This window comes from Psammomys obesus, unplaced genomic scaffold (assembly GCF_907164565.1).
Source record: "Psammomys obesus unplaced genomic scaffold, mPsaObe1.curated_primary_1811, whole genome shotgun sequence".
Classification (NCBI taxonomy): Eukaryota; Metazoa; Chordata; class Mammalia; order Rodentia; family Muridae; genus Psammomys; species Psammomys obesus.
Genome location: NW_026586383.1, coordinates 8,797,396 through 8,821,347, shown reverse-complemented (window position 1 = coordinate 8,821,347; position 23,952 = coordinate 8,797,396). Strand labels below are relative to the sequence as shown.

The 23,952-nt window shown below is 48.3% G+C and overlaps 1 protein-coding gene across 3 annotated transcripts in view; it reads left to right on the top strand.

The window, feature by feature from the left end:
- Window positions 1-23,952, top strand: part of Scn10a (sodium voltage-gated channel alpha subunit 10) — an 81,149-nt gene that overhangs the window by 7,675 nt on the left and 49,522 nt on the right. For all 3 annotated transcript variants that reach the window (XM_055601603.1, XM_055601602.1, XM_055601601.1), the window contains exons 4-10: window positions 13,447-13,575; window positions 14,040-14,131; window positions 15,058-15,249; window positions 15,588-15,651; window positions 19,594-19,735; window positions 20,019-20,216; window positions 21,106-21,276. In XM_055601603.1, coding sequence (XP_055457578.1) covers window positions 13,447-13,575; window positions 14,040-14,131; window positions 15,058-15,249; window positions 15,588-15,651; window positions 19,594-19,735; window positions 20,019-20,216; window positions 21,106-21,276 — 988 coding nt within the window. The remainder of the gene's footprint in view (window positions 1-13,446; window positions 13,576-14,039; window positions 14,132-15,057; window positions 15,250-15,587; window positions 15,652-19,593; window positions 19,736-20,018; window positions 20,217-21,105; window positions 21,277-23,952) is intronic.

Below are 23,952 nucleotides of genomic sequence, written 5' to 3'. Positions count from 1 at the left end.
AAAATAGCCTACATAACTTGGAGAGCACTGGAGGCTGGCTCCGCAGGACCACTTGCCGATTGAGCTCCCAGCACTCACACTGGGTGTGTGAGTTCACGTGCACATGAATGCAGGTGTCCATGGAGGCCATGCCCTGGGTATCCAGCGCCCTCTTCTGGCCTCCATGGACACCTGCACTCACGGGCAGTGAACACAACACACACACACACACACACACACAGATGCAAATAATTAGTAAAATAAATCTTTAAAATCTAGCAGAATTAATCAGACTGTATATCAAGATAGTTGTGTGAATTAATACATATTAATCAGTTATGTAGATATGTAGCAGCAACAATCTGAAAATAAAATAATTTTTGAGGTATCATTTACACTGGAATTTCAAAATATCAAGCTCCTAGAAAAAGAGAATATCAAAGCATTGAGTGAATTACAGAAATAGCCCCCAAACAGGAGGGATAATGTCATGTTGTTAGACTCCAAGTCTCAACATTATAGAAACTGGGCAGATGACAAATCAATTTAGTGAGATTTCCAGTGCAATCTCAGCCAGCATTGATAGCATTATTTGACAAACTGACAAAATGTATGTGAAAATATGAAGAGTAAATTATAGCCAAGACATTTGTTTTTGTTTTTTATTTATTTTTTATTAATTACAATTGATTCACTTTGTATCCCAACTGTAACCCCTTCCTGCATCCCCTCCCAATCCTACTTTCCCTCCCTCTTCTACACCCATGCCCCTCCCCCAGTCCAGTGATAGAGGAGGTCCTCTTCCTCTTTCCTCTGACTGTAATCTATCAGGTCTCATCAGGACTGGCTGCATTGTCTTCCTCTGTGGACTGGTAAGTCTGCACCCCCCTCAAAGAGCCAGCCACTGAGTTCCTGTCAGAGACAGTCCCTGTTCCCATTACTAGGGAACCACTTATACACAGAGCTGCCATGGGCTACATCTGTGCAGGGGTTCTAGGTTATCTCCACGCATGGTCCTTGGTTGGAGTATGAATCTCAGAAAAGACCCCTGTGCCCAGATTATTATTTTTCTCTCTCTCTCCTTGTGGAGCTCCTGGTCATAACCTGAGTTTTGAGGAGACACAGTCAAAGCACAGCATAACAGGAGTTAAGAGTAGAAGTGAAATAGGCTGTGAAAAGGCTTATTTGTGAAGAGGAACCCCTAAGACAAAGGAGAATATAATATGGTGGGGACCTAAAAGTGTTAAGACATTCTGTTTTGGGACATAGACAGCTGACACACAGAACTGTCCCTTGTTCCCAAATTCATGAGTTGGAACCCCGACCCTTTATATTATTGTGCAGAATGTGAGGCCTTCAAGGCGGTGCTGAGGGTATCTGAGGTAGCCAGGTTAGGGTGACAAACAGAACTTACATGCTATACAAGGAAGAAAAACCCAGTTTTTCTCCATGCCCTGTGAGGATGCAGGAGATGACAACTACCCACAGCCATGAAGGCCTCTTCCAGGCCCTCACCCAGCCAGGGCCTTTTCCAGCCTCCAGACCCTGAGGGAATTAAGTTCTGTGTTCAAGCCATCCAGGTGATGGCATTTGCTTACAACTAGATGGGTTGGCAAAGCCTTCCCTTGATAGTGACTACAGTCCTGTTCATGATGTGTTATGTGTCCTTGTGAGCCGCTTTGAAAACAAACGATCTGTAAGCCTGAAGTGGGCACGTAAGCCTGTAATCCAATCCCAGCACTTGGGAGGCTGAGGTAGGAGAATCATGACAAATTGAAGGCAAGTTTGGTCTGTGTAGGGAGTTCCAGGTCAGTTTAGCTAGAGTGGGACACGGTCTCAAAACAAAACAAAATAACAATAATAGCAATAATAGTGATAATAATTGTTATACTAATAAAACTCAAGGAAAATGAACACTGCATGAAATGGAGAACACTACAAAATATTAACCAGAATATAACGCCTAGGTAAACCATAAGACTCATATTTTATGTGTTTGAAATGATGCTGCATTTGGAATTCCTGTCCTTGGGAACTTCCAGTGCAAGCTTTTTGCTTCTTAGTGTGAGCCACTCAGGAGTCACCTGGGACTGTGGTTAAATGCAGAAGACAGGATGCACCTGTTTTACCCTCTCTCTCAAAATGCCAGCACAGTGACAGCACAGGTAGAGAACAGTGTAAACACAAGCACAGCGGGAGGAGGGGAGGAAACACAGATGCAGAACGAGCTTGGGGTGGGTGGAGGAATGACAAGCCCCCAGCAGACCGGCTCTCCTTAGGCTGAGCTGCAGACTGAGGAATATGAGATCTGGGATTCTGCCCCGTGCAAGCTCCAGAGTTCCTGGAAGAGTTGACAGGACACACACGAAAACACGAGTGGGGCAAGAGGAGGGATGTGTGGGAGAGGAGAAATGTTCACAGGCTCCTGCTTCCCTAAAGGGGGAAACGAAAGACCCCGGCTTCATAGGAAGGGGGCTTGGTCCCAGTGGCCTGAGTTTCATCCCAGAATCCACTTGGTGGGAAGAGAGAACACGCTTCAGCAAGCTGGTCCTCTGACTGCACCCACATGCACGTGGCTGACAGTGCGGTGGCTGGGGGGAACGGGTAGAATAAACGTACAGTTGTTGTTTTATAGCCTTGAGTTGATAAGTGATTTTCCCCATTGCTTATCAGCTCAATGTGTAAAAGTTAGCTTCGGCAGTACAAGATGATACCGCCAGGACTGGGAGGCAGAGATAAGCGCATCCCTGGAGCTCGCCGGCCAGCCAGCCTATTGCGATCCAGGCCAGGGGGAGACCCTGCCTCAAAAAAAAAAAAAAAAAAAAAAATGAAGCCAGGCATGGCTGCACATGCCTTTAATCCCAGCACTCTGGAGGCAGAGGCAGGTGGAGCTCTTGTGAGTTCAAGGCCAGCCTGGTCTACAGAGCTAGTTCTCGGATAGCCAGGGCTGCACAAAGAAACCCTGTCTCAAAAAACCAAACCAAACAAAACAAATTGGATGGCACCAAAAAATGACAGCCGAGGTTGACCTCTGGCCTCCATGAGCTTGCGCACACGGGTTTCAGCTGCACACACGGGCATGTATCCACACACCCGCACAAAAATGATACAGGAAGATTTCAGTTAAAGAGTAGGGGGAAGCCAGATGTGGCAATGCATGCCTGCAACTCCAACACTCAGGAAACATGGAGTCCAAAGTCAGCCTGAGCCACACAGCAAGTTCTAGACCAGCCTGGGCTATGTAAAACCCTCTCTCAGAACAAATGGGACAGTAGAATGGGCAGAAATGTACAGAAGGAAAGGCAGAAACCAGTGGGAGTCATGATCTAGCTAGCATCAGAGAAAGTAGAACTTACACCAAAGAGCAGGAGGTCAGAGAAATGTGACACCCTGAGCCCTGAATTTTAGGGCAAGTTTTAGCTTCGAAGTGAATGGCGAAGGAACAATATTTACAAATGGAATATGTGAATATGCAAAGCTACTGGAGGGCTTGAGGGGCGCATTTCTCTCTGCGCCTAACAGACGAAGTGTGAAAAGTCTGTAGAGATGAAGAGGGACCAGGACCAGGCTGGATCTGGCTCATGCCTGGCACGCAGCACCACCCTGAGATTGTCACAAGACCATACGGCTAACCCCGTGTTAGCCCATCCCCAAACAAAACAAACAGCAGCCACAAACCCAGCTGGGCTAGTGCCACAAAGCAGCAATAACAAATAAATTCTCTTGTCATTCTGCAGTAAAATTAGAAAATGATAGGAAGCTGGTAGCAGGGGACGAGGAAGTTGTTTTAAAGCAGCTCTTAAAGAACTCTCGTAAGAAAGACAATCACAAACTAAAACTGCAGAATCCCTAAGGATGAAAAGATTAAAAACAAATTTAATCAGAGCCCATAGGGACTCGGGAGGAGATTTACAGTTCAGCAGGGTAGCATCTTAATACCAGCTAAGGCCGAAAGGTGTCTGCACAGAATTAGAGAAATGATAAAAATAAGTGAAAAGGCAGACGGAAAGAAAAATATTAGCAATTGGAGAAGAGGAGATAAATAGCAAATGGGGCTAATGGACCCAAACGGTGCTAGAAAATATATGCCCAAGACCTTTGTCCCAAAATATTTAAAAAAATGAAAAAACATTATTGAGGAAAATTCTAAAGTACTTATATAAATTTAAATGTGTCTTGTGGTCGTGTGTGAGGAGATGACTGTTATTAAATGGTTAGTGCTGCTCAGTTTTATCTGTAGATTCATAGAAATCTCACTAAAATGTCTCAGCAGCAATCACTCTTGTGCAAGTGGGATGGATGGGTCTTAGCAGCACGGGAGAGGCAGAATTGAACTGTTCTCCGTGATACGTTCCAATCACTGGAAGAGTCCTTATATTTTTGTGTCACCATCAGCTCTCTCTTTGTACAGCTAATGCAACAAAACTGGAAAGATGAGATTTTAGGAGTAGGAGTTTCCGGGCCAGGGGGTGTATATTTTAATTCATCTTATTTTCTGAGGAGTCGGTCTTACACATTGCAGAATGGCCTTGAGCCCTCGGTGTAACCTTGGACGTCTGATTGGCCTACCTCAGACTTCGGAGTCGGGCATTCCCTGCAGGTCTCCTGGTCCTGCTGACCCAGTGCTGGGATTGACCTCATGCTAGGCAAGCCTCTACCAACTGAGCTGCACCCCCAGCCACTAGCACTTTAACTATTACAATATTGCCAAGCTACGTTCCAAAGCTGTGTCAACTGTCATTCCCAGTGATTATGAAGAACAGCCTCTCGTAGGCTCCGTGTAAAATGAGCTGTTTGCATAACTTCTTTGAAAAGATAAAAAACTATTCCCATCTGGTTCTAGTCCCAGACAAGGCTGAATATCCTTGGCCTTGTGGAAACATCAGAGTAGCGCTGACCTTCAGAGTGTGAGCTGGAAGCCATGGGCTGTTTGCCGCTGGGGCAGGAGAAGAGAATCTATCCTTGGGATAGATTCAGGTCCTGCGGATCAGGCTGTGTATTTATTTAGGAAGAAAATAAACTGTAGACGGTTGAGATGTAGAAGCCAATGGAATAGCCTTGTCCTTGATACAATCTATCTGATAGACACAAGCGCTTGTTTTTCTTAGCTTCCCATTGAGCCTTTCTAAAACATTAGCTTTTACTGGCTGACTAATGGGTGCTCCCTCTCTGCCTGCCTTCCTGCCTGCCTGTCTGCTTGGGACATAGAAAGCCCATTTAAAAAATTCTTTTTCTTATGTTCACAAGAAACTAAAGAAGGAGCTGTACTAGGAAGGGGATCCGAAAGAGGTGAGAGCTAAACCAAGGAAAAAGTATTAGTGGAATACTTGCCCTCCTCATACCCTAGGGTCACAGGGAGTCAGTGAAGGCATCCTTTGATGCCTGGACCATCACTCACTACCTCACAACTGCTCAGAAAACAGTTGATTACAGGGAAGCCTCACCCTGAAAGAGATATGTTCTCATCTGCAAGAAAGCGCGATCTGCCAGGCATGAGTGGGGTTCTCGGTTCAGGCTCTGTCTCAGCAATCAGACAAGAGTTTTGTTGCAAATGGGCGGTGTTTTTCTTTAATTGGTATTTTTCTTTGTCAAGAATGCCATGTAGTTTATCAATAGCAACATGAATGGCTTTGTTCATCTGTTTTTAATATTTAATGGTTCCAGCTGATTCTGGACTGGCTTCAATTTGCTAGTATACATTTTATCTGATGTGTAAAGGCATTTAGTTGTGTGTGTGTGTGTGTGTGTGTGTGTGCGCGCGCGCGCGCGTGCGTGTGCGCGCGCGCACAGGTCAGAGGTCAATTTTTAGGAGTTGGTTCTCTCCTTCCACTATGTAGTTCCCAAGGACCCAGCTCAATTCCTTGGCCTTAGTGATAGTGCCAATCCCTGCTGATCCATCCTGGCCCAGATGATCTATTTTTATATTGAAACTGGCTGGTAGTCATCCATAAACTGTTCCTTTGGGTCACTCCAACACTCTACCTCTCCGTCGCCTGGGAACTCCAAGCTCCCCAAGTTCATATCTGCAGACTGCTTAGCTCATTCCATCCCCTGGAATGTTTCTCTTTGGTCACTTGAAGTCTTTCACTGTTCTCTGAGTCAGCAGACTCAGAAGAGAACAGTGTCATTAAATTATACATGCACTGTTTCCAACATAAAATATAAGGTGAACTCTAATATCATATAATGTTTGTGTCCTTAAAAACTACTTATGTGCTCCAAAGGCTGATTTAGCTCCCACTGGTGGCAAGAGTTGATGATGGATTATCTTGAATAATGGCTTTCTCCTGTCCAGACAGCTGTTTGCATTTGTTCAAGTTTCATCTGTCACTGTTACTGTTGCCTTCCACAATACGACAGTTTACAAAAACGAATCATCATTTCAAAGATGGCTTACTGAAGCACAATAATGACAAAAATAGACACCTACATCCTGCAGCCAGAACATTGGGTCTCAAACATAAGTGATGAGCGGACTCTGCCGTGACGATGGAGCCTGGGTCTCTCCATCATGAGGTGGGTGGAGGGGACATGCTGACTGCACAGAAGAAGGTAAACATCTAACAAAACAAAAACCATGATGGAGAATAAGGCTCACTGAGCCCTGTCAGCCTGGTGACCATGTCATCCTGGTGCCCACTTCTAAAAGCTTAGGCAAAACCTCACAGGGGCTCTGGGAAATGGCTGAAGCGCTTGCCATTCAGACCCGAGGACCTGGGTTTGAGTCCCCAGAGCTCAGGTCAATGCCGGCCCCTACAGCGGGCCCCTCTGTAATATAAGCATTCCTACTAGAAGATGGGAGATGGAGAGAGGGGGATATGGGTGCTCACAGCTGAGTGCACAGCAGCCAACGAGACAGCTTTGTCAAACAAAGCGGAAGGCAAGGACTGCACATGAGGCTGTCATGTGACCTCCATGTGCATGCCTTCATGACACACTTTTAAGTGTACGTTCATGTGTGTGCACATGTGAGCACGCGTGTACACACACACACACACACACACACACAGAGGGAGGGAGGCAGGGAGGGAGGGAAAAAGGGAGAGGGAGGGCAGAAGACTCAGGCTGACTCTGTCCTGTTACTTAATATTTCTCTCGTCACCTGAGAAAGCCTAAGGCGACTGATGTCCTCCATACATTTAAGAGCACATCCAGGTGCTGCCAGCAGACTTCAAGAGGCAACACGGCACCAGGACCGCTGGGGGAGGACCACCCGGGAAGGACCACCCGGGGAGGACCCGCCTCTGCTCATGCTGTCGCCCAGTGAGGCACTGAGCTGCCAGCACCAGAGGTGCAGAGCCGGGTCCTCATCCCTCGATGAAGCTCTGGAAAGAGTCTTTAGAGAGAACTTAATAATTTCTGTGTCTGTTTGATCTGTAGAGCTGGAAATATCCAGCAAAGCTTCCCAACAGCCTATAATTCAGAGTGAAAATGTTCTAATTTAGAAAGCATGGAAGAGCGGGGACAGCAAATCCCGTAAGAATGCCGCTGACGGCTCCAGCAGCCATTGGCCGGGGCAGGTCAAGGGAGTTTCCACCTGTTTCTCTCACCACATACAAAATATTAGTCTTTTAAATGTGGTTTTCATTTTAAAGTTAATTTTTGGTTATACTTATTCAGTCACACAAATTATGGACATTTCTATACATGCTTATATCATATTCTTTTATATTTGCATCAATATTCTCAAAAATGTTATTACTACATGTTAACTATACAAAACAATGGGTTTCATTATGACATCCTCATACATGTGTAAAGGTAGTCCAATCATGACACACACGCACACACACGCACACACACACAAGCTTTCTGTATTCACCTACCTGTTAATGAAGACCTATGCTGACGCTGCCGATTGCAAACAGGACTGTGCACACGGGTCTGTGCAGGTAACTCTCTGAGTTTGACTGTTGGGGTACAAAGCAGGAGCGGCAGAATTCATACATAATGTGACAGTTTCCAAAGTGTCTTTGCTAATTTACACCCCCACCTGAAGCGGGTAGAGATCATTTTCCCAGCTCCTTGCCATCACCTGTGTTCCAGGTACTGGCTTCAGTGAGCTGGGGCCTCAGCGTAGTCTTGATTTGTGTTTTCCGGGTGGCTAAGGAAAGCGAATGCGTATGGCCACGAGCTGCTTCTCTTTTGAGAACCATCTGTCCAATCGGTTTGCCTATTTGCTGGTTGAATGAGTCGGCTTTGTGATGTTTAGTTTTTGGGTTCTCTGTAGATTCTAGAGATTAATTCCCTGTCAGATCTCACTTGGTGCACATTCACTCCACTCTTCCGGCCCTCTCCAGGCTGCTGAGCGTTTCCTTCTGTGCACAGAGGCCTTTTGATTTTGTGCAACTCCACTTTTCCACTACGCGCCGTCATTTTCTGAGTGGGTGGAGCCCTTTTTAGGCAGTCCTTGCCTACATCTATACCTTAAAGCATTCTCCCGTTTTCCTGTAGCAATTTCAAATGTTTGACTCTTCCCTGGTGTTCCTCTGATACATTCTGAGTTGGTCTGTGCACAGGGTGAGTTGGGGGATCCAGCTTCTATCCTCTACACATGTGCATGCAAAATTTCAAGAACTACTTATTAAAAAAATACTTTCTTTCTCCAGGGACAATTCTGGCATCTTTGTCAAAGGTCAGGGTATGTTAGTTGTGTGGGTTTGTTCTTGAGTCTCCTGATTGAGTCCATATGTTGGTTTATAGCTTACTATATTTCTGAAACTGTTCATCAGACCTAACAGCCTCTAGTGGAGTCATTAGGGCTTTTAAATACAGGGTCATAGTATCTGCAAATAGCATGGCTTTTTTTTTCTTAGTTTAGTGTTTTGAAACAGGGATTTCTCTGTGGAACAGTTCTGGCTGTCCTGGACTTGCTTTGTATATCTGACTGGCCCCTAACTCAAAGATCCGCCTGCCCCTGCCTCCCAAATGCTGGGACTAGAGGTGTGCACCACCACTCCCGGCATAACAAGACTTTTTCGTTGCGTATTTTTATCTTTAATTTTTTTCTTGCCATATTATTCTGGCAAAGCTTTCAAGAAATATATTAAGAATCCAAGGAGATGGCTCAGCAGGTGAAAGTGCTCATAGTGCAAGGCTGATAACGTGAGTTCAATCCCTGGAACCCACAAAATGGGAGGAGAGAACCAGTTCTCAAAAGCTGTCCTGTGGTCGCCATACATATGTATTGTGGTACATATATGCTCTCCCCACCAAAGACATATACATATGTGATAACAATAAACACAATTTATATTAAAAATACATTGAGTAGGAGTAGGGATAGTGGCCAGCTTTGTCTCATTATTAACTTTAGAACAAATGCTTTCCGCTCCTTCCATTTGGTATAACGTTTGCTGTAGGGCTGTTGAGTACCTGTGTTTACATGCTGGGTTATACTTACTCATTTGCATGTGTTGAACCATCATTGTGTACCAGCTGCATGGTGACATCTGTGATCTTGTTAATTTGTTGTTGGATTCTGCATATTTTTGCTGAGGATTTCTGCTCTCTCTTCAAGGACACTGGCCTATAGCTTTCTCGTTTTGTTATGTCTTTGTGGTAATTGCAGGGCCATGCTTCGTAGAATGAGCTGGGAAGCATTTCTCCTCTCTCTCTAAACACCTGGAAAACTTAAACTTTAAACATATAGAACCCATCTGGTCCTGGCAGCTTGTTGGGAGAATATTTCTTCAATTACGTTGCTTGTTGAACTGTTGAGGTTTTACAACTCCCCAGTTCTATTTTTCTTTTAGATTGTGTGTTTCTAGATTTATGTCAATTTCTTTAGGAGTTTTTCAGTTTATTAGAATATAAGCTTTCAAAATCTTTCCCAGTGGGACCGGTGAGAACACTCAGAAGATAAGAGTGCTTGCCACCAAGTCTGATGAGACTCTATGCAAGGAAGGAATTGACTCCTGCAAGCTGTCCTCTGAATTCCACACGCATGCACGCACGCACGCACAGGTATGCACAGACAGAATTAATAAATATTTTAAAAATCTGTAGTGATCCTTTAGGTTTCCATGGTACACGTTATAATGTCTTCTGTCTCTAATTTTGTTAGTTTATGTTCTTTCTTACTTTTGGTTACTTTGGTGAGGTTTTGTCAATCTTATAATTTCAAATACAAAATTTCTGTTTCATTGTTTTTGTGTGTGTGTGTATGTGTTTTTTTTAGTTTGCATTTCATTAATTTTGGCTCTGATCTTTATTTTTTCTTCTAGTGATCTTGAGATTGGCTTGCACCTTTATTCTAAGACCTTGAGATGTACTGTTAGATTGCTTATTTGATATATCTTTCACTTTAATATAGCTGCAAAAACATAGTTTAGAACTGCTTTCACTGTACTGAACATGTTCTGGAAAATTAGATTTTTATTTCAACTTGACACTAGGAATATGACTAACCCTTCTCATTGGATTTTTTTCGGTTCCCACTAATTGTTCAATTTTCCACATATTTAGATGCTTTCTGTAGTTTCTCCTGCTGTTGATTTTCACTTTCATTCAGGTCTTTTATTTGTTGAAACTTGCTGCGGGGACTGTGTGTTCTGCAGTGGCTGAGTGGAATCTCCCGCGGGCGTCTGTTAAAGCCATTGGTCTACAGGGCAGCTTAGTTCCCGAGATGTCTTTCCTGATTGGGGAGGGGTCTGGGAGCCCTATTTTTAGTAACAGTGGAGTTTCAAAGTTACCCCCTGCTGTTGCATTGCGCTCTGTCTGGGCTGCTTACGTCCAGGGTTACTGCTTTGTTAAATCTGATGCGTAAGTGTTTAGATCACATATCGTTATTTATATCCTCTAGCTTGTTCACGGCATCAACACAAAATGACTTTCCTGGTGTCCGCTAAGCATGTTTGAAGTATATTTTCTGACACTAGATTTTAGATTCCATTTGTTTATAATATCTTTTTCCACTCCTGAATGACCCCTGCTCATCTTTGCTAGTGATATGAGTTTCTGGCAGCAAATAGTTGACTGCTTGCCTCCAGTGAGGGGAGAGTCTGCTTTTTGCCGCCCTTTGTGCTTCCTGCTTGTGGATCAGGATGTAAGTTCCCAGCTACTGCTCCTGCCCCACACCTGCCCCGCTGCTCCCGGCCGTGAAGACCAGGACTCACCCTCTAAGAGTGTAAGTGGGCCCACAATTAACTACTTTTTCTTATAAGTTGCCTGAGCGGTGGTATCTCTATCTCTTCACAGCAGTAGAACAGTAAATAAGACATCGGTCCTTTGTAGCCAACCTGTTGTGTTTTCTGTCTCTCAAAATGCTGAGCTTTTTCTTTGTACAGAATCATCTGAAACTCCAGAGTTCTGCCATGGTGGGGGCTTTTTATTGTTTTCAACCATTTTCCTGAACACTTGCCTGTGTTTTAAAAACTCAGATCTTTCAATGTGAAATTTTTTTTTCTCGTGAACAATTCCTGTGATACTTTCCTCCAGTCTATTTCTTTCCAGACCTCCTCTTAGGCTGATAACAATCAAATTCCCTGATTTTCAATTTCAGTTTTATCCATTCCTTCTTTGGGTTTCATTTTCTGAGATTTCTAAAACTTTACTTGCAATATTGCTTTCAGAAGTTCTCTCTTGTTCTTTAATGTTTTTTTTTTTTTTGTAGACTTTTATTCTTGTTTTTAAGAAATTTTTATCTCACCTTTCAGCTCTCTAAAAATATCAATAACAGAGTCCCCCCCCCCCCCGGATTTCTCTAATCTTCCCTTCATTGCTTCTTTTTTTCTTTTAACCCCATCTTCGGTTGCCTTGGGCTTTTGTCTTTTTTCGGTGCCGGCGATGTTGTTTGGAGACAGGGTCTTGCTATTCGGCACTGGCTGGATTGAGGCTCAAGTGTCCAGTCGGGCCTGTCCACCACTGCAACCCTGCTTCATCCTCGTTATCCAAGGGCTGGGATTACAGGAGTGCAGTGCCATGCCTGGCCCATGCTTTGGTTTTGATTCCAAACATCTCTCGGATTCACAATGCTCTTTGGTTATTAAAGGTGCAGCATGGAACATGGCTGTGGTGTTGGATACCTGGGACCACAGGAGTGAGTGGGTGGTGAAGTCAGGTCTAGAAGGCTGCTTCCAGCAGACTGACCAGGCCTTTCCTCCCTGCCTGCTCCTTCTCCTGCAGCCCCCCGGACCCTGAGCATCTCTGCGACCTACACTGTTCGGAGTTCTGCAGAGTTGCCTGTGTTTATCCTAGTGGGTTTATGTCTTTGAAAATCCTCTTTTGTTCTGAAGGGGAATGCATGTCTAGTCCAGACTCTTCCCATTTTCACAAAAGCACATGTTTACATTTAAGTTTTTAATTATTTCCTTGTGCCTGTGTGCACATACTCTGTGTTTGTGCGTGTGCGAGTGGAGATAGAGGCTGGTGTCCACCTTCTCAGTTGCTCTCCATCTTGTTTTTGGAGACAGGGTCTCTCGTTGAGCCTGGAGCTCATGGATTCAGCTGAACTGATTGGCCAGTGAGCACCAGGGAAGCTCACTGGACAGGATGCTCCCTAGCGCTGAGATTAGAAGCACAGGCACACACACACTACCATACTTAGCCTTTTACATGTATGCTGAGGATCTGCACCCATGTTTGCATAGAAACACTTTGCAAAGCAAGCCCTCTCCCCAGTGCCAAATCACGCGCAATGTATGTGCACACACGCATCCCCAGACTGTGCATTAGCATCAGCTGGGAACATGTCAGAAATCCCAGTCCCTGAGTCCCACCTCGGACCTACTGAGCCAGACCCCGCGAGGGCAGCCTGGGAACCTGTTCGAGCAAGGCCTTCAGAGAGGGCTGATGGGAGCCAGAGTGTGGCACCCACTGCAACTGGTGGTCAAGGGATTCTGAACATTCCAGAAACATCACCTCATTCTCAAACTCAGCTCCTCAGATCCAAACCCAACAAGGGACCCAGCAGAAGAGAGGGGCCGTTTTGAGATAAACAGTTCCATTATGCTCCATCCTGCTGTGAGAACATCTGGATTCAAATGCTCTTTCCTCTTCCACAGTAAGGAGGCCAGGAACACAGCCACACCAGGCACAGTGAGAAAAGAAGAGGGTTGGAAGTAGGGAGGTACAAGGACAAGGGCAACAGCTGGGATCTGTGCCCCCTCCACAGCATCCAACACCCACAGCTGGGAAAGGAGCTCTCAGCATGGTAGGATGGGACCTCGCATGGGACGGGACATCCGTTCTTCACCTGACATTGCCCTCCACCCATTTCACAAGCTGCCACTGTCCCACACATTCTCTCTCTCTCTGTCTCTATCTCTGTCTCTCTCTCTCCCACCCTCTCTCCCGACCTTACCCCATCCACTTGTGTGACTCTTCAGCCTTCTCCTCACCGCCCTGGCAATGGTCTTTGTGTGTGTCCCTTAGAACAATCACAGGTATCTAGTTCCCACCCCCAGCAGAGGAAAAACCTGAGGTCCCTCCGTGGCTCAGTTACTGTCACTCTGCACTCGTCCCCAGGTATGCCTTCACCGTCATTTACACCTTTGAAGCGCTGATAAAGATTCTGGCGAGAGGATTTTGTCTAAATGAGTTTACTTATCTACGAGATCCCTGGAACTGGCTGGACTTCAGCGTCATCACCCTGGCGTGAGTGCTATTCTCCGCTGGCTTGTGTGTCCCTGTGGGCTTCGGGGTGAAGGACTTTCGGGGAGTGTGGGTGCCCAGAAGCTGGAATACCTCCTCACATCAAGCCAGCTTTCTCTCTTGGAGCCCTGTGGCCTGGACTTTGACTTAAGCCAAAGTCAGCTCTGTGCTAACAGCTGGCCAGCGCAGGTCAGACGAGGTCCAGAATTATTCCCACCCCAAGGAATCACGTCTGAGGAGTCAGGTTCACCGAACCTGTGTGTTCAAAACCCAGCTGTGCACCCCTGAACTGGTCCTTCCTGAACAAGACTGTGATGGCTTAGGGGCCCCTTAGTCGGTCGCTGGATGGCAATGCCGCTGTATGCTGGGTCTGCCCTGGGTGTCCGAGGCTCCTCTCCCCATGACCACCACCGTGTGCGGATGCCCCCAGAGCCCTTTTCCTGAGGACATGCCCTCGGCTCCCGCAGGTACGTTGGTGCAGCGGTAGATCTCCGAGGGATCTCAGGCCTGCGCACGTTCCGAGTTCTCAGGGCCCTCAAGACTGTGTCTGTGATCCCAGGTGAGTGCCTTAATCAGGCCTTTATCCAGCAGAGGAATTCATTTACACACACACACACACACACACACACACACACACACACACGTTCCAGGACAGGGATTTTTGACTGTTGGCCTCTTTAACAAGGAAACTGAGGCTCCAAGCATAGGAGAAACAGCAGGTAAGGGTTGGTCCCTCGGGTTCCCCCAAAGAAGGCAGTTCCATTAACAACCCAACCCCTCCTCTGAGGAGCAGGTCCCCAGCCTTGCAGCTCACTGCGCCTGGCTCCCATCTCGGGTTTTCCAGTTCCTGCCTCACTGAGCGTCTCTCATAGTCTCACTCTGTTGCTAAGTTCAGCTCTGTGTCTTTGAGGTTCTCTCACTTTGTCTCACCTTCCGTCTTCCATGCTTGCTTTCTCTCCTCCTTCTCCCCCCACCCCCATTTATCTCAAGTCCCAAGCACTTACCAGGACTGAGTTGTATGCAAAACAATAATAATACAATGGAAATAGTTATAGTGGGAAAAGTACCCACACTCCTGAAGCAGAGCAGGGAATACAGCTGGGACGCCATGTAACGTTCCCAGTGCTGAGGATGGAACTCAGGGTCTTGTGCACACTAGAGAACTGCTCTCCCACGGAGCTACACCCCCCCAGACACCCAAACACTGTGGTTTTAGTTGAATCACAAATGTCCACCATTAATTAGCCTTGAGATGATAAACGGTGCATTGCCCGGGCCTCAGCTGCTCGCTTTTCTCATGAGGACGACAGGCCTTGCCCACTCACCTGTCTGGGCAATCGCAAGGTGCCGGTGAGAAGCCGGGCTTGGGACTGTCTGGAGCATGTAGGTGCATCACCTCTGCCTGCAGTAAGCGAGGGGGACAGGGAGGCACACCTGTGCGCCATGACTCTCCACACATGTGGGAGCCCTGTCACCTTCCCGCAGGGCTGAAGGTCATCGTAGGAGCCCTGATCCACTCCGTGAGGAAGCTGGCCGACGTGACGATCCTCACTGTCTTCTGCCTCAGTGTCTTCGCCCTGGTGGGCCTGCAACTCTTCAAGGGAAACCTTAAGAACAAATGCATCAGCAACAGCACAGAACCCCACAGGGCCGGTAACTTCTCGTCTGAAGTGGCAGGTGAGTGGGCATTCTGCCGTAGTGACCAACTGTGTGGCTATAGGGACACGGTGCACAGCCCCACGAGTCTCCGTGGATACACATTTCCACGCTCCTGAGTGCCCTTGAATCCCCTCCCCACTTCCTGCTGATCCGTTTCCCTTCAGCAAAGGGAAAAGTCTGGCAAGTTCTAACCCTGAAAGCCAGTTTTTCTGGCTCCCTATGGCTTCCGTGTGGCTTGGAAGCATGTGTGGCTCCCCAAAGGCTCATGGGTGAAGGAGCTGACCTCACCTAGACAGAAGCCCAGAAGGTGGGGGCGTCAGAACACATCGTGAGCCTCCGTTTTTTCCTTTCTTTAGAAAATGTCCTCATCAAGCCTGGAACTACCGAGCCCTTGCTGTGTGGCAACGGCTCTGATGCTGGGTAAGTACGTGCTCACGACTGCACCTTTTTCCATAGCTCTTTCCTGGCAGAGACGGTGGACTCCCTCAGAAACTGTGCTGACAAATACTGTCGACACTAGCACCTTAAAACTCACGGAGCGGGGAGCTGAGAACATGGTTCTGCTGGTAGGATGCGTTCTCGGCATGGCTGAGGACCTGAGTGTGAATCCCCAGCATCGCGTAAAAAGTTGAGCACGTCAGTGCAGATCTGTGGCCACAGCAGGTCTTGGGGCAGAAAGCTGGAGACAGGCAGAGCCCCTGAACTTGCTGGACGACCATTTTAACTCAGCCGTGAGCATCGAGTCCAGTGGGAGATTCTGTCTCAAAAAAATAGAGTGGAGAGCAACGGAGAAAGACACTTGATGTGGAACCCTGCCCTCCACATACATGTACCCACACAACATATGAGCACACACACACATACACACACAAACACATACACATGCACAAACACACACTTAGACAAATACACACACACACTTACACAGACACACACACACACACACACACACACACACAAGCTCATGGAGAGTAGGCATATTAGTCAGGTTTTGGTGTGCAGTAAACGACTCCGGGATTTTGTGACTTAACACAGCCCTTCATCCTGTGGCTCAGCTCGTCAGCACTTAGGCGCGGACCAGCTGGCATTCGGCTTCCTCACGCATCTGCAAGCAGCGTGATGGATCAGCTGCAAGGTTCTGTGTGTCCTGTTGATCTTCTCTCCCCAGCAGTCTGTCTTGAGCTGTCATTGTGGAGGCACAGGATTCCAAGGGAAATGGTGAAAGTGTGAAAGTCCCGGTTTCACAGACAGTGACATTCTTTCCGCGTCCCCTTGGCCAAAGCAAATCAGAAAGCAGTACAGATCCAAGGGCTGGTGAAACAGATGTCACCTCTCAAAGAAAAGAGAGGTCTTATGGCAGGGCCATGTCCCAAAGGGGCGTGGGTAACAAAAGGGAGGGACAAGCGATCAGTTCCCAGAAGAAATAAGTGTGTTTGCACACCATGGCTCTTTCCGTCCTTGGGTTTGCCAATATATATATATATATTGGCCAGACCCAATATTTCTGCAGGCTGAATTTGGAATATAAGACAGCTGTGGTCTGGTCTCTTTTGTATGTGCATAATAATGTTATGCTTTAGGGAACGTAGGCTGCATTCGGAATTCCATAGGCTGGGGCAACACCGTGGATACTGTTGTAAGGCCAGATAGAAAGTCAGGGAGGGCTTCCTGGAGGCAGCAGCCAAGGCTGATGTTTATGACAAGAAGGGTACTTCACGGATGGATGAACAAGTGATACTTGGATGGAGGTGACTTCTGTGTGGAAGACAGAAAGTAAGACACTAAGCTAATGGGAAAGGCCCTCATCGCAGCCTTCTGCTTTGGACACTGGAGTGAAGAGAGAGCAGGAGTGGTCCAGGCAACAGATCAGAAAGGTCCACCCTTCTGCACTGATTGCCTGAGGTACCCTAACTATGGGCGCCTGCTCCCGAGTGGCTGCTAGCTTTTGTTGCCCATGTGGGGACAAATGAGACCCAAAGGAGCACACTGGTTACACTCCATTGCTGTGGCCAAATGCCTGGGTGAAACACGTGCCGGGAGGGCTTGCTGGGGCTCGCAGCCTAAGGGTGCAGTTCGTTGTGAGGAAGGCACAGAGGCGGGGTGTGAGGCAGCATCACACTGCACCCACAGGGAGGCAGAGGCCGACTAATGCTGGTGAGCAGCCCGGGCTAGGCCCCACCTGAATTTGCAGTGTGGCTTCCTACTTCAGACAGAGCCAGAAACATCTTGAGACAGGCTGTGGTCTGTCCCCTAGGTGATTCTAGAATCCCTCCTGAGGCTCGCCCCTGACCATCTCACTAGAAGAGTAACCCCAGAAGGAGCTGAGGGGCCAAGGCAGACAGGAGAGTCTGGTCAACACCAGCCCTCTTAACCCCTTTATTCCCAAAGTCCTCAGATCACTGGGTCTTTGGCTCCAGAGAAGGGTAGCTCAGATACAGGTTTTCCCTTTGTTTCTCTTCACACCGAAACTGTGCGACCTTCCCACCTGGATAATGGTGCTTCTGAAGCCGGCAGTTCCAGAGCAACCACAGATCCCCGGGATAAGGTTCTGCGGCTCACCCACAGCACCTCCCAAGTACCAGAGAGGCAGACCGCCCATTGGGCACAGGCAGCCAGGCAGCAGAGGAATGGACGGAGCTCCATAGCCTCAGTAGTGAGCAGAGGCCAGCTCAGGGCACTGATCAAGCGAGGTGTGCACAAAAGCTGGGTCTCGGGCTGGCTCCAGGGAAAACGAGAGCCTGGAGGTGTAGGGTCTTGAGATTAGAGAATGAGCACCAAAAGACACCTGATGAGTGTGTGTGTGTGTGTGTGTGTGTGACTTGCCTAGCCAGCTGGCTGGTTGGCAAGCTCCAGGGATCCTCCTGTCTCAGCTGGCTTCCCCAACACTGGAACTAAAGGAATTCGTTGTCACAGTCAGAGTTTTCAGGGGCGGTGATCTGAACTCAGGCCCTCCGGCCCTTTCCTGCACTGTCGCTGGTCCTATAGCAGGAACTTTCCACTTGCTTCTTGTGTCTGTGTGTGGTGTGCTGAGGCGCTGGGCAAGGGCTGCCGCAGACACTAAGCAAGCGTTGCTGTGTGAGCAGGTGGGAGGGGCAGCGAGCCTTCGAGAGGTGGAGCGGGCTCACACAGGACAGAAGCAGACACTTCCTCAGAGATGACGGTGGAACTTACAGGAAGGAAAACAGAAGGGCTTCCTTCAAACATGGGAGTCGGGGGATTTACAAATCTGCAGTCACCGTGGAGATAAAATTGGAATTAATTAAATTAGTTTGTCATAGCCCTAAGCCATTCTGTGGGTCCTGTGTGTTCACATGGAGGTCTACAATAAGGGGAATCCAGAGATTGCCAGTGGGGAATGATGCCAAAGCTCCCGTTCCCTAACCGGACTATGCCCTGGTGGGAGAAGCATTTCCCACGGTCTGAGCCAGGCATACCCCTCTCAACGCCACACTGACCCCTTGATATGAGGGGGGAGCTTGAACCCCAGCCCACACCTGTCCATCAGACGTCACACCCCTGACCTCTCTCCTCCCCACCCCCACCAGGGAGAGAACCAGGCTCAGCGCTGGGTTCATCACTGGTTATACATCTCAAATTTAAATCTTTTTTTTAAATAATTTTTCCATGCGATACATTTTAAGCATATTCCCCCAAATCAGATTCTCTCTTTCTCTCAAAATGAAAATACAGATAATAAAAAAGAAACCTCAATAAGATAAAAATAACAAAACAAAACAAAAGCACACAAAAACTTGTGTTGGCCAACTTCTCCTAGGCATGGAGCCCTGGCATGTGGCAGGCATATACGTGGGCACGCCTCCATTGCTAGTGGATCCGCTGACACTCTGGGACCAGGAGGCTGATTTCTCTCTGAACCCTACTTCCTGACTTTAAGTAAGGACTGTCGAGATGATTGCCTTATATTGTCCATGAAGAGAGGCGCACAGTGGGAGCTTAGCAGGTGAAAGGTGATGTTTTCATCGTTCCACAGAATGTGTCACTGAACTGGCTGCTATAAGTCCCCCTGATGGTTGATGCTGCAGATGGTGACAGCAGGCTTGGATTCTGTCTGCTTTGTGGCTTTCCTTTCCCTGGTGACACCACATAGAATTGAGTCAAAGCTGCCATCTTGTCTCCTCCAGGCTATATCTCTAGACAGACTAAATGAACAAAAGCATTAGTGTTCCCATGTTATGGATGAGGGAAACTGAGTCCCAAAGTAAATGTTCAGCTACTAAGTCAAAGGTGAGCTCTGAACCCAGATCTCTGACGTCAAACCTGTCATGTTCTTGCTGCCCCAAACTTCCTTGCACCCAATCAGCAAGAGCCAAGCCACGGTGGCCTTCTCTCCTCTTGCTGCAGTCACTGCCCTGATGGTTACACCTGCAGAAAAACGTCTGACAACCCGGACTTTAACTACACCAGCTTTGATTCCTTTGCGTGGGCGTTTCTCTCCCTGTTCCGCCTCATGACGCAGGACTCCTGGGAGCGCCTCTACCAGCAGGTATGTCTGTTTGATTTGAGACAGGATTTCACTATGAAGCCTTTGCTCACATGAAACTTGTGATTCTCCTGCCTCTGCACCCCAAGTACGTGGGTTATAGGCACGCACTGCCACAGCTGGCTGTGCCAGCTGATTCCAGTCCGCCTGTGCTCGTAGTCTTGGCTGGAGACTGACGAGGCCAGCTGCATGGCAACTCTTATCCCGGAAGTCTAACTGACCTTCAAGGGCCCATTGCCTCTCGAACATCTCGAACAGCCCTCTTTCCTTTCTCTTGAATCTCCAGACCCTCCGGGCTTCCGGGAAAATGTACATGGTCTTCTTTGTGCTTGTCATCTTCCTCGGGTCATTCTACCTGGTCAATTTGATCTTGGCTGTGGTCACCATGGCGTACGAGGAGCAGAACCAGGCAACAATTGCAGAAATCGAAGCCAAGGAAAAGACCTTTCAGGAAGCCGTTGAGGTGCTACAGAAAGAGCAGGAGGTGGGTGAAGGCAGCCCATGAGGCCAGCCAGCCAGGACCTTAGGGGGCAGGAGTCTGGACAGATGCCTTTAGGAGCATGAATCGCTCCGGGGGCTGTCTCAGGTTCCCAGCCTTGGGCAGAGAGATGGCTATCAGCAAAGTGTTTGCCACGTACGATGGCCTGAGTTCAATCCCCAGAGCCCACCTTCAGGAAAGCAGTGGGGTGCGTGCTGGGGCTTTGGTGCTGGGGAGGCAGAGGTGGACCAATTGCTGGGCTCAGTCTGGTTCTGAGCTTCGGGCCAGTGAGAGACCTTGTCACAAAAAGAAAGTGACCAGGTCCTGGGGGAGTGGAACCAGGGCTGACCTCTGGCCTCTGAAAGCATGTACACACGTGTGCTCCTACATGGACATGCATGCACACAAAAAAGCCTGAGTGGGAGAGCTTTTTTCCAAGTGAGCTGTTTACTCAGGAGCCTCTTGGACACAAGGAGAGTAAACTAGGGGGTGATCAGGCAGCGGGTAGGACTAAGTCACAGGGGGATCCCGACTAGACGGTTGCTGTTGCTTGATCCTCCTGTGGTCTCCCCCAGTGACCCACACCTGGGCCACCCCACTTGGAAGGCTGTTTGTGCTTCCATGTCTGCCTCTGAGGCAGGAAGCCAAGGGAGTATTCTCTACAGTGCTGCATGTGAGTATCAACTGTTAGGCCTGCACGTGACCGAGGGCGAGTGTCAACCTAATAACAAGGACCTCGGCAAGGCACCAGCCCCTACTGCAAGGGCTGAAGTAGGGAGGTGACCCTGTTCCAGCCACACCCCAATCTGTCACCACCACCACCACCATGTTTTAGGGACTCAGGAGCACCCAGCTCCCTCAGGTTCTGAGGGTCCAGCTGCTGCTCTTTCCTCAGGTGCTGGCAGCCCTGGGGATTGATGCGGCCTCACTCCACTCCCACAATGGATCGCCTTTATCCCCCCAAAGTGCCAATGAGAGAAAACACAGGATGAAATCGAGGGTGTCAGAGGGCTCTACAGATGACAACAGGTCCCCCCAGGCTGACCCTTACAACCAGCGCCGGATGGTAAGACGCACTGAGCTGGGCGAAACGGGAAGAGGCTGAGATCAGGGAGAGAGGAGAGACCGAGTAACTCAGACAGACATCCCTCCTTATTGGTGGCCTAAGCTAGGACAGGAGTGTCATCAGTGGGGATGGGAGTAAAGATAAGGACCTTTCTAATTGGAGGGCATCAAGATTGTGGCATAAGGTAAAGGAAAGGAAGTGAGTGTGATTCCCAGGCTTCAGGCCAGGACACATGGGTGAGCTGTGGGTTTTAAGATGAGGCACTGGAGGGAAGAGCCTGGTTGTGTAGGGAAGGGGGTGGAAGCCCCACGGGACATGCTGACCTTTAGGTATCCCTGGCTGACAAGAGTCAGTTTTCCTCTTTCTGAGATCGGCAGCTCTGTCCCTGGTGCTGAAACATCCACTTGCCTCTTTCCTTCCTCTAGCTTCCAGCCCCCGGTTCAGGCTGGAGGCCTACAGTTCTCCTACTGTTGACACAGGAGACTCCAGAACCTATGTCTGAGACACAGCCTAGCCTGGGAACGACTTCCGTAGCTCACGTTAGACCCTGTGGCAATCTGCCCCATGGTGACACATTCTTCTTCCCTCTCCCGCCTTTCTCACCTTGGAAAGCCCTATATGCCAAATAGCTCCCTCTCTTTCAGGCTTCTGTTTTCTTCCCTGATGCTGTGGTAGATGCCATGGCCACAATCAAGATGTGGAGGCCAGGGTTCATCTCATCCTAGCACTTCCAGGTCACAGCCCATCACTGAGGGAAATTTGGGCAGAAACCCAAAGCAGGAACCTGGAGGCAGGACCTGAAGCAGAAGCCACAGGAATGCTGCTTTCTGGCTTGCTCCCTGGCTCATCTTCAGCCCCATAGTGGGCTCGACCTCCCTACATCAGCTAGCAATCAAGAAACGGCACTATAGACATGACCACAGGCTACTCTGCTGGGGGCAGTTCTTTCGGTGAGGCTCCCTCTTGCCAGAGTCAAGCTGACAACCTAGAGAACCTACTACAACTGTTCAGGTGGAACAGAAGTGCTCATGCTAATCATGTGGAGAGGGCTCAGGCAGCATTTTGAGGGGTTACTTCCTGCCCCTAACATCCGTCTTAACCTTCCTGTGCTCACCGGAAGGAAGCTCTCCTCTGTTGACAATCTCTGGATTACACAGGCATCCACACTCACAGGCACACTTGCATACACTGTGGCCTCAGGGACACACCCACGCTGGACCACTTGTGCAAACCTGTGCCAGTCTTATCCCCTCTGCCTCTTTGGAGTAGCAGCTGGAATGCGCAGGGCACAGTTCAATGCCTCAGAGATAATCTGGCTGGGACTCTGGCAGTCACAGAAGAGGACAAATCAGTGCTTCCATGGAAATGTCAATGACACTGAATTGGGCTCTAATTTCCCCCATTCAGTCAGACACACACAGAGTAGCACCTGAGTGTCAAGAGTTGCTGTCTCTCCCTTCTTTCCTCACATTTGTTCTTCTGGTAAATAGATGTCTGGGAGTTTTCATGGAAGGACTTCTCCGGACCAAAAGCAATGATGTAGAACTAGGACACAGGGAAAAGATTATTGCCATTGTCTAGCAGATTGGTTGTAAAATGTAACGGTGGCAAGGAGGTGCTGATGGCCATGCATGGGACCTCCTCCTTCCACGTGCCCCCTCCTTAGTCTGCTTGGTGCCCTGGTGCCCAGATGTAAACAACTCTGTCTTCTTGTCTTTCAGATAGGTTTCTTGATTCTCTTCTTCCCCCACAGTCTGTGAAGCGCTCACAGTTCGTGTGAGTGCTGTAGCCCTGGGACAGATGTTTAAGGGACAATTCTCTGGGTATAACACTATGATGTCCATGGGGGTAGCTGAGCAGGATTTGGCTCCAAGGCATCGTGGAAAGAAACCTCAAGCTGCTTGAGAGATGGTTAAGCTGCTGATGTGTTTGTCCTGCAATAGAGGACCTGAGTTCAATTCCCAGAACCCACATTGGAAAAAAAAAATGACAGCCAGGCATGGTAGTGTTACACACTTGTAATCCCAGCACTGTAAAAGCAGAAGCAAGCAGACGCCTGGAGCTTGTTGGATGGCCAGCCGACTTGGTGAACTCCAGGACAGGGAGAGACCTTGTCTTCAAAGAATAGTGCTTAAGAAACAACACCTGAAGTGAATTCTCTGACCTGTGCACACAGACAAGGCACACACAGAGGCACATATATGAGAGAGCAGGGAAGGGAGGGAGAGACAGTGCTCAGTTTAATGGCATAAATGAGGAAATTCTAATGGCAACATGCTCTACTTTAGTTGTTCAGTAAAAAAAAAAAAAGGAATTAAGGAAAAATTCGGGGTGCAATGACCCGGAGTTTGGTAGGGAGCCGTTGTTTAGATTGTAGAGATACCATGTGTGGTCTGAGCACAGGACTGGTGATTTACTGTGGCCTGGTTCCCATAGTCATGAGAATTAGCAAGTCTATCCAGCAGCTCTGTGGGTGTTGTGCCTGAGAATTCGAGAACCAGAGCGTTTCCTCTGGGTCTGTAAGCCTCAAGTCATTGCTTGGTGGAAGCCTTTGATGGGAAATGTTTATCGATTTGGAAGAATGGCATTATTCTTCCAAGAAATTGGGCTGCAACTTCTTCCTTCAACTTTCCCATTGTGGACTGTTCAAAGAAAGCCTCGGGGAGCCCGCCAACT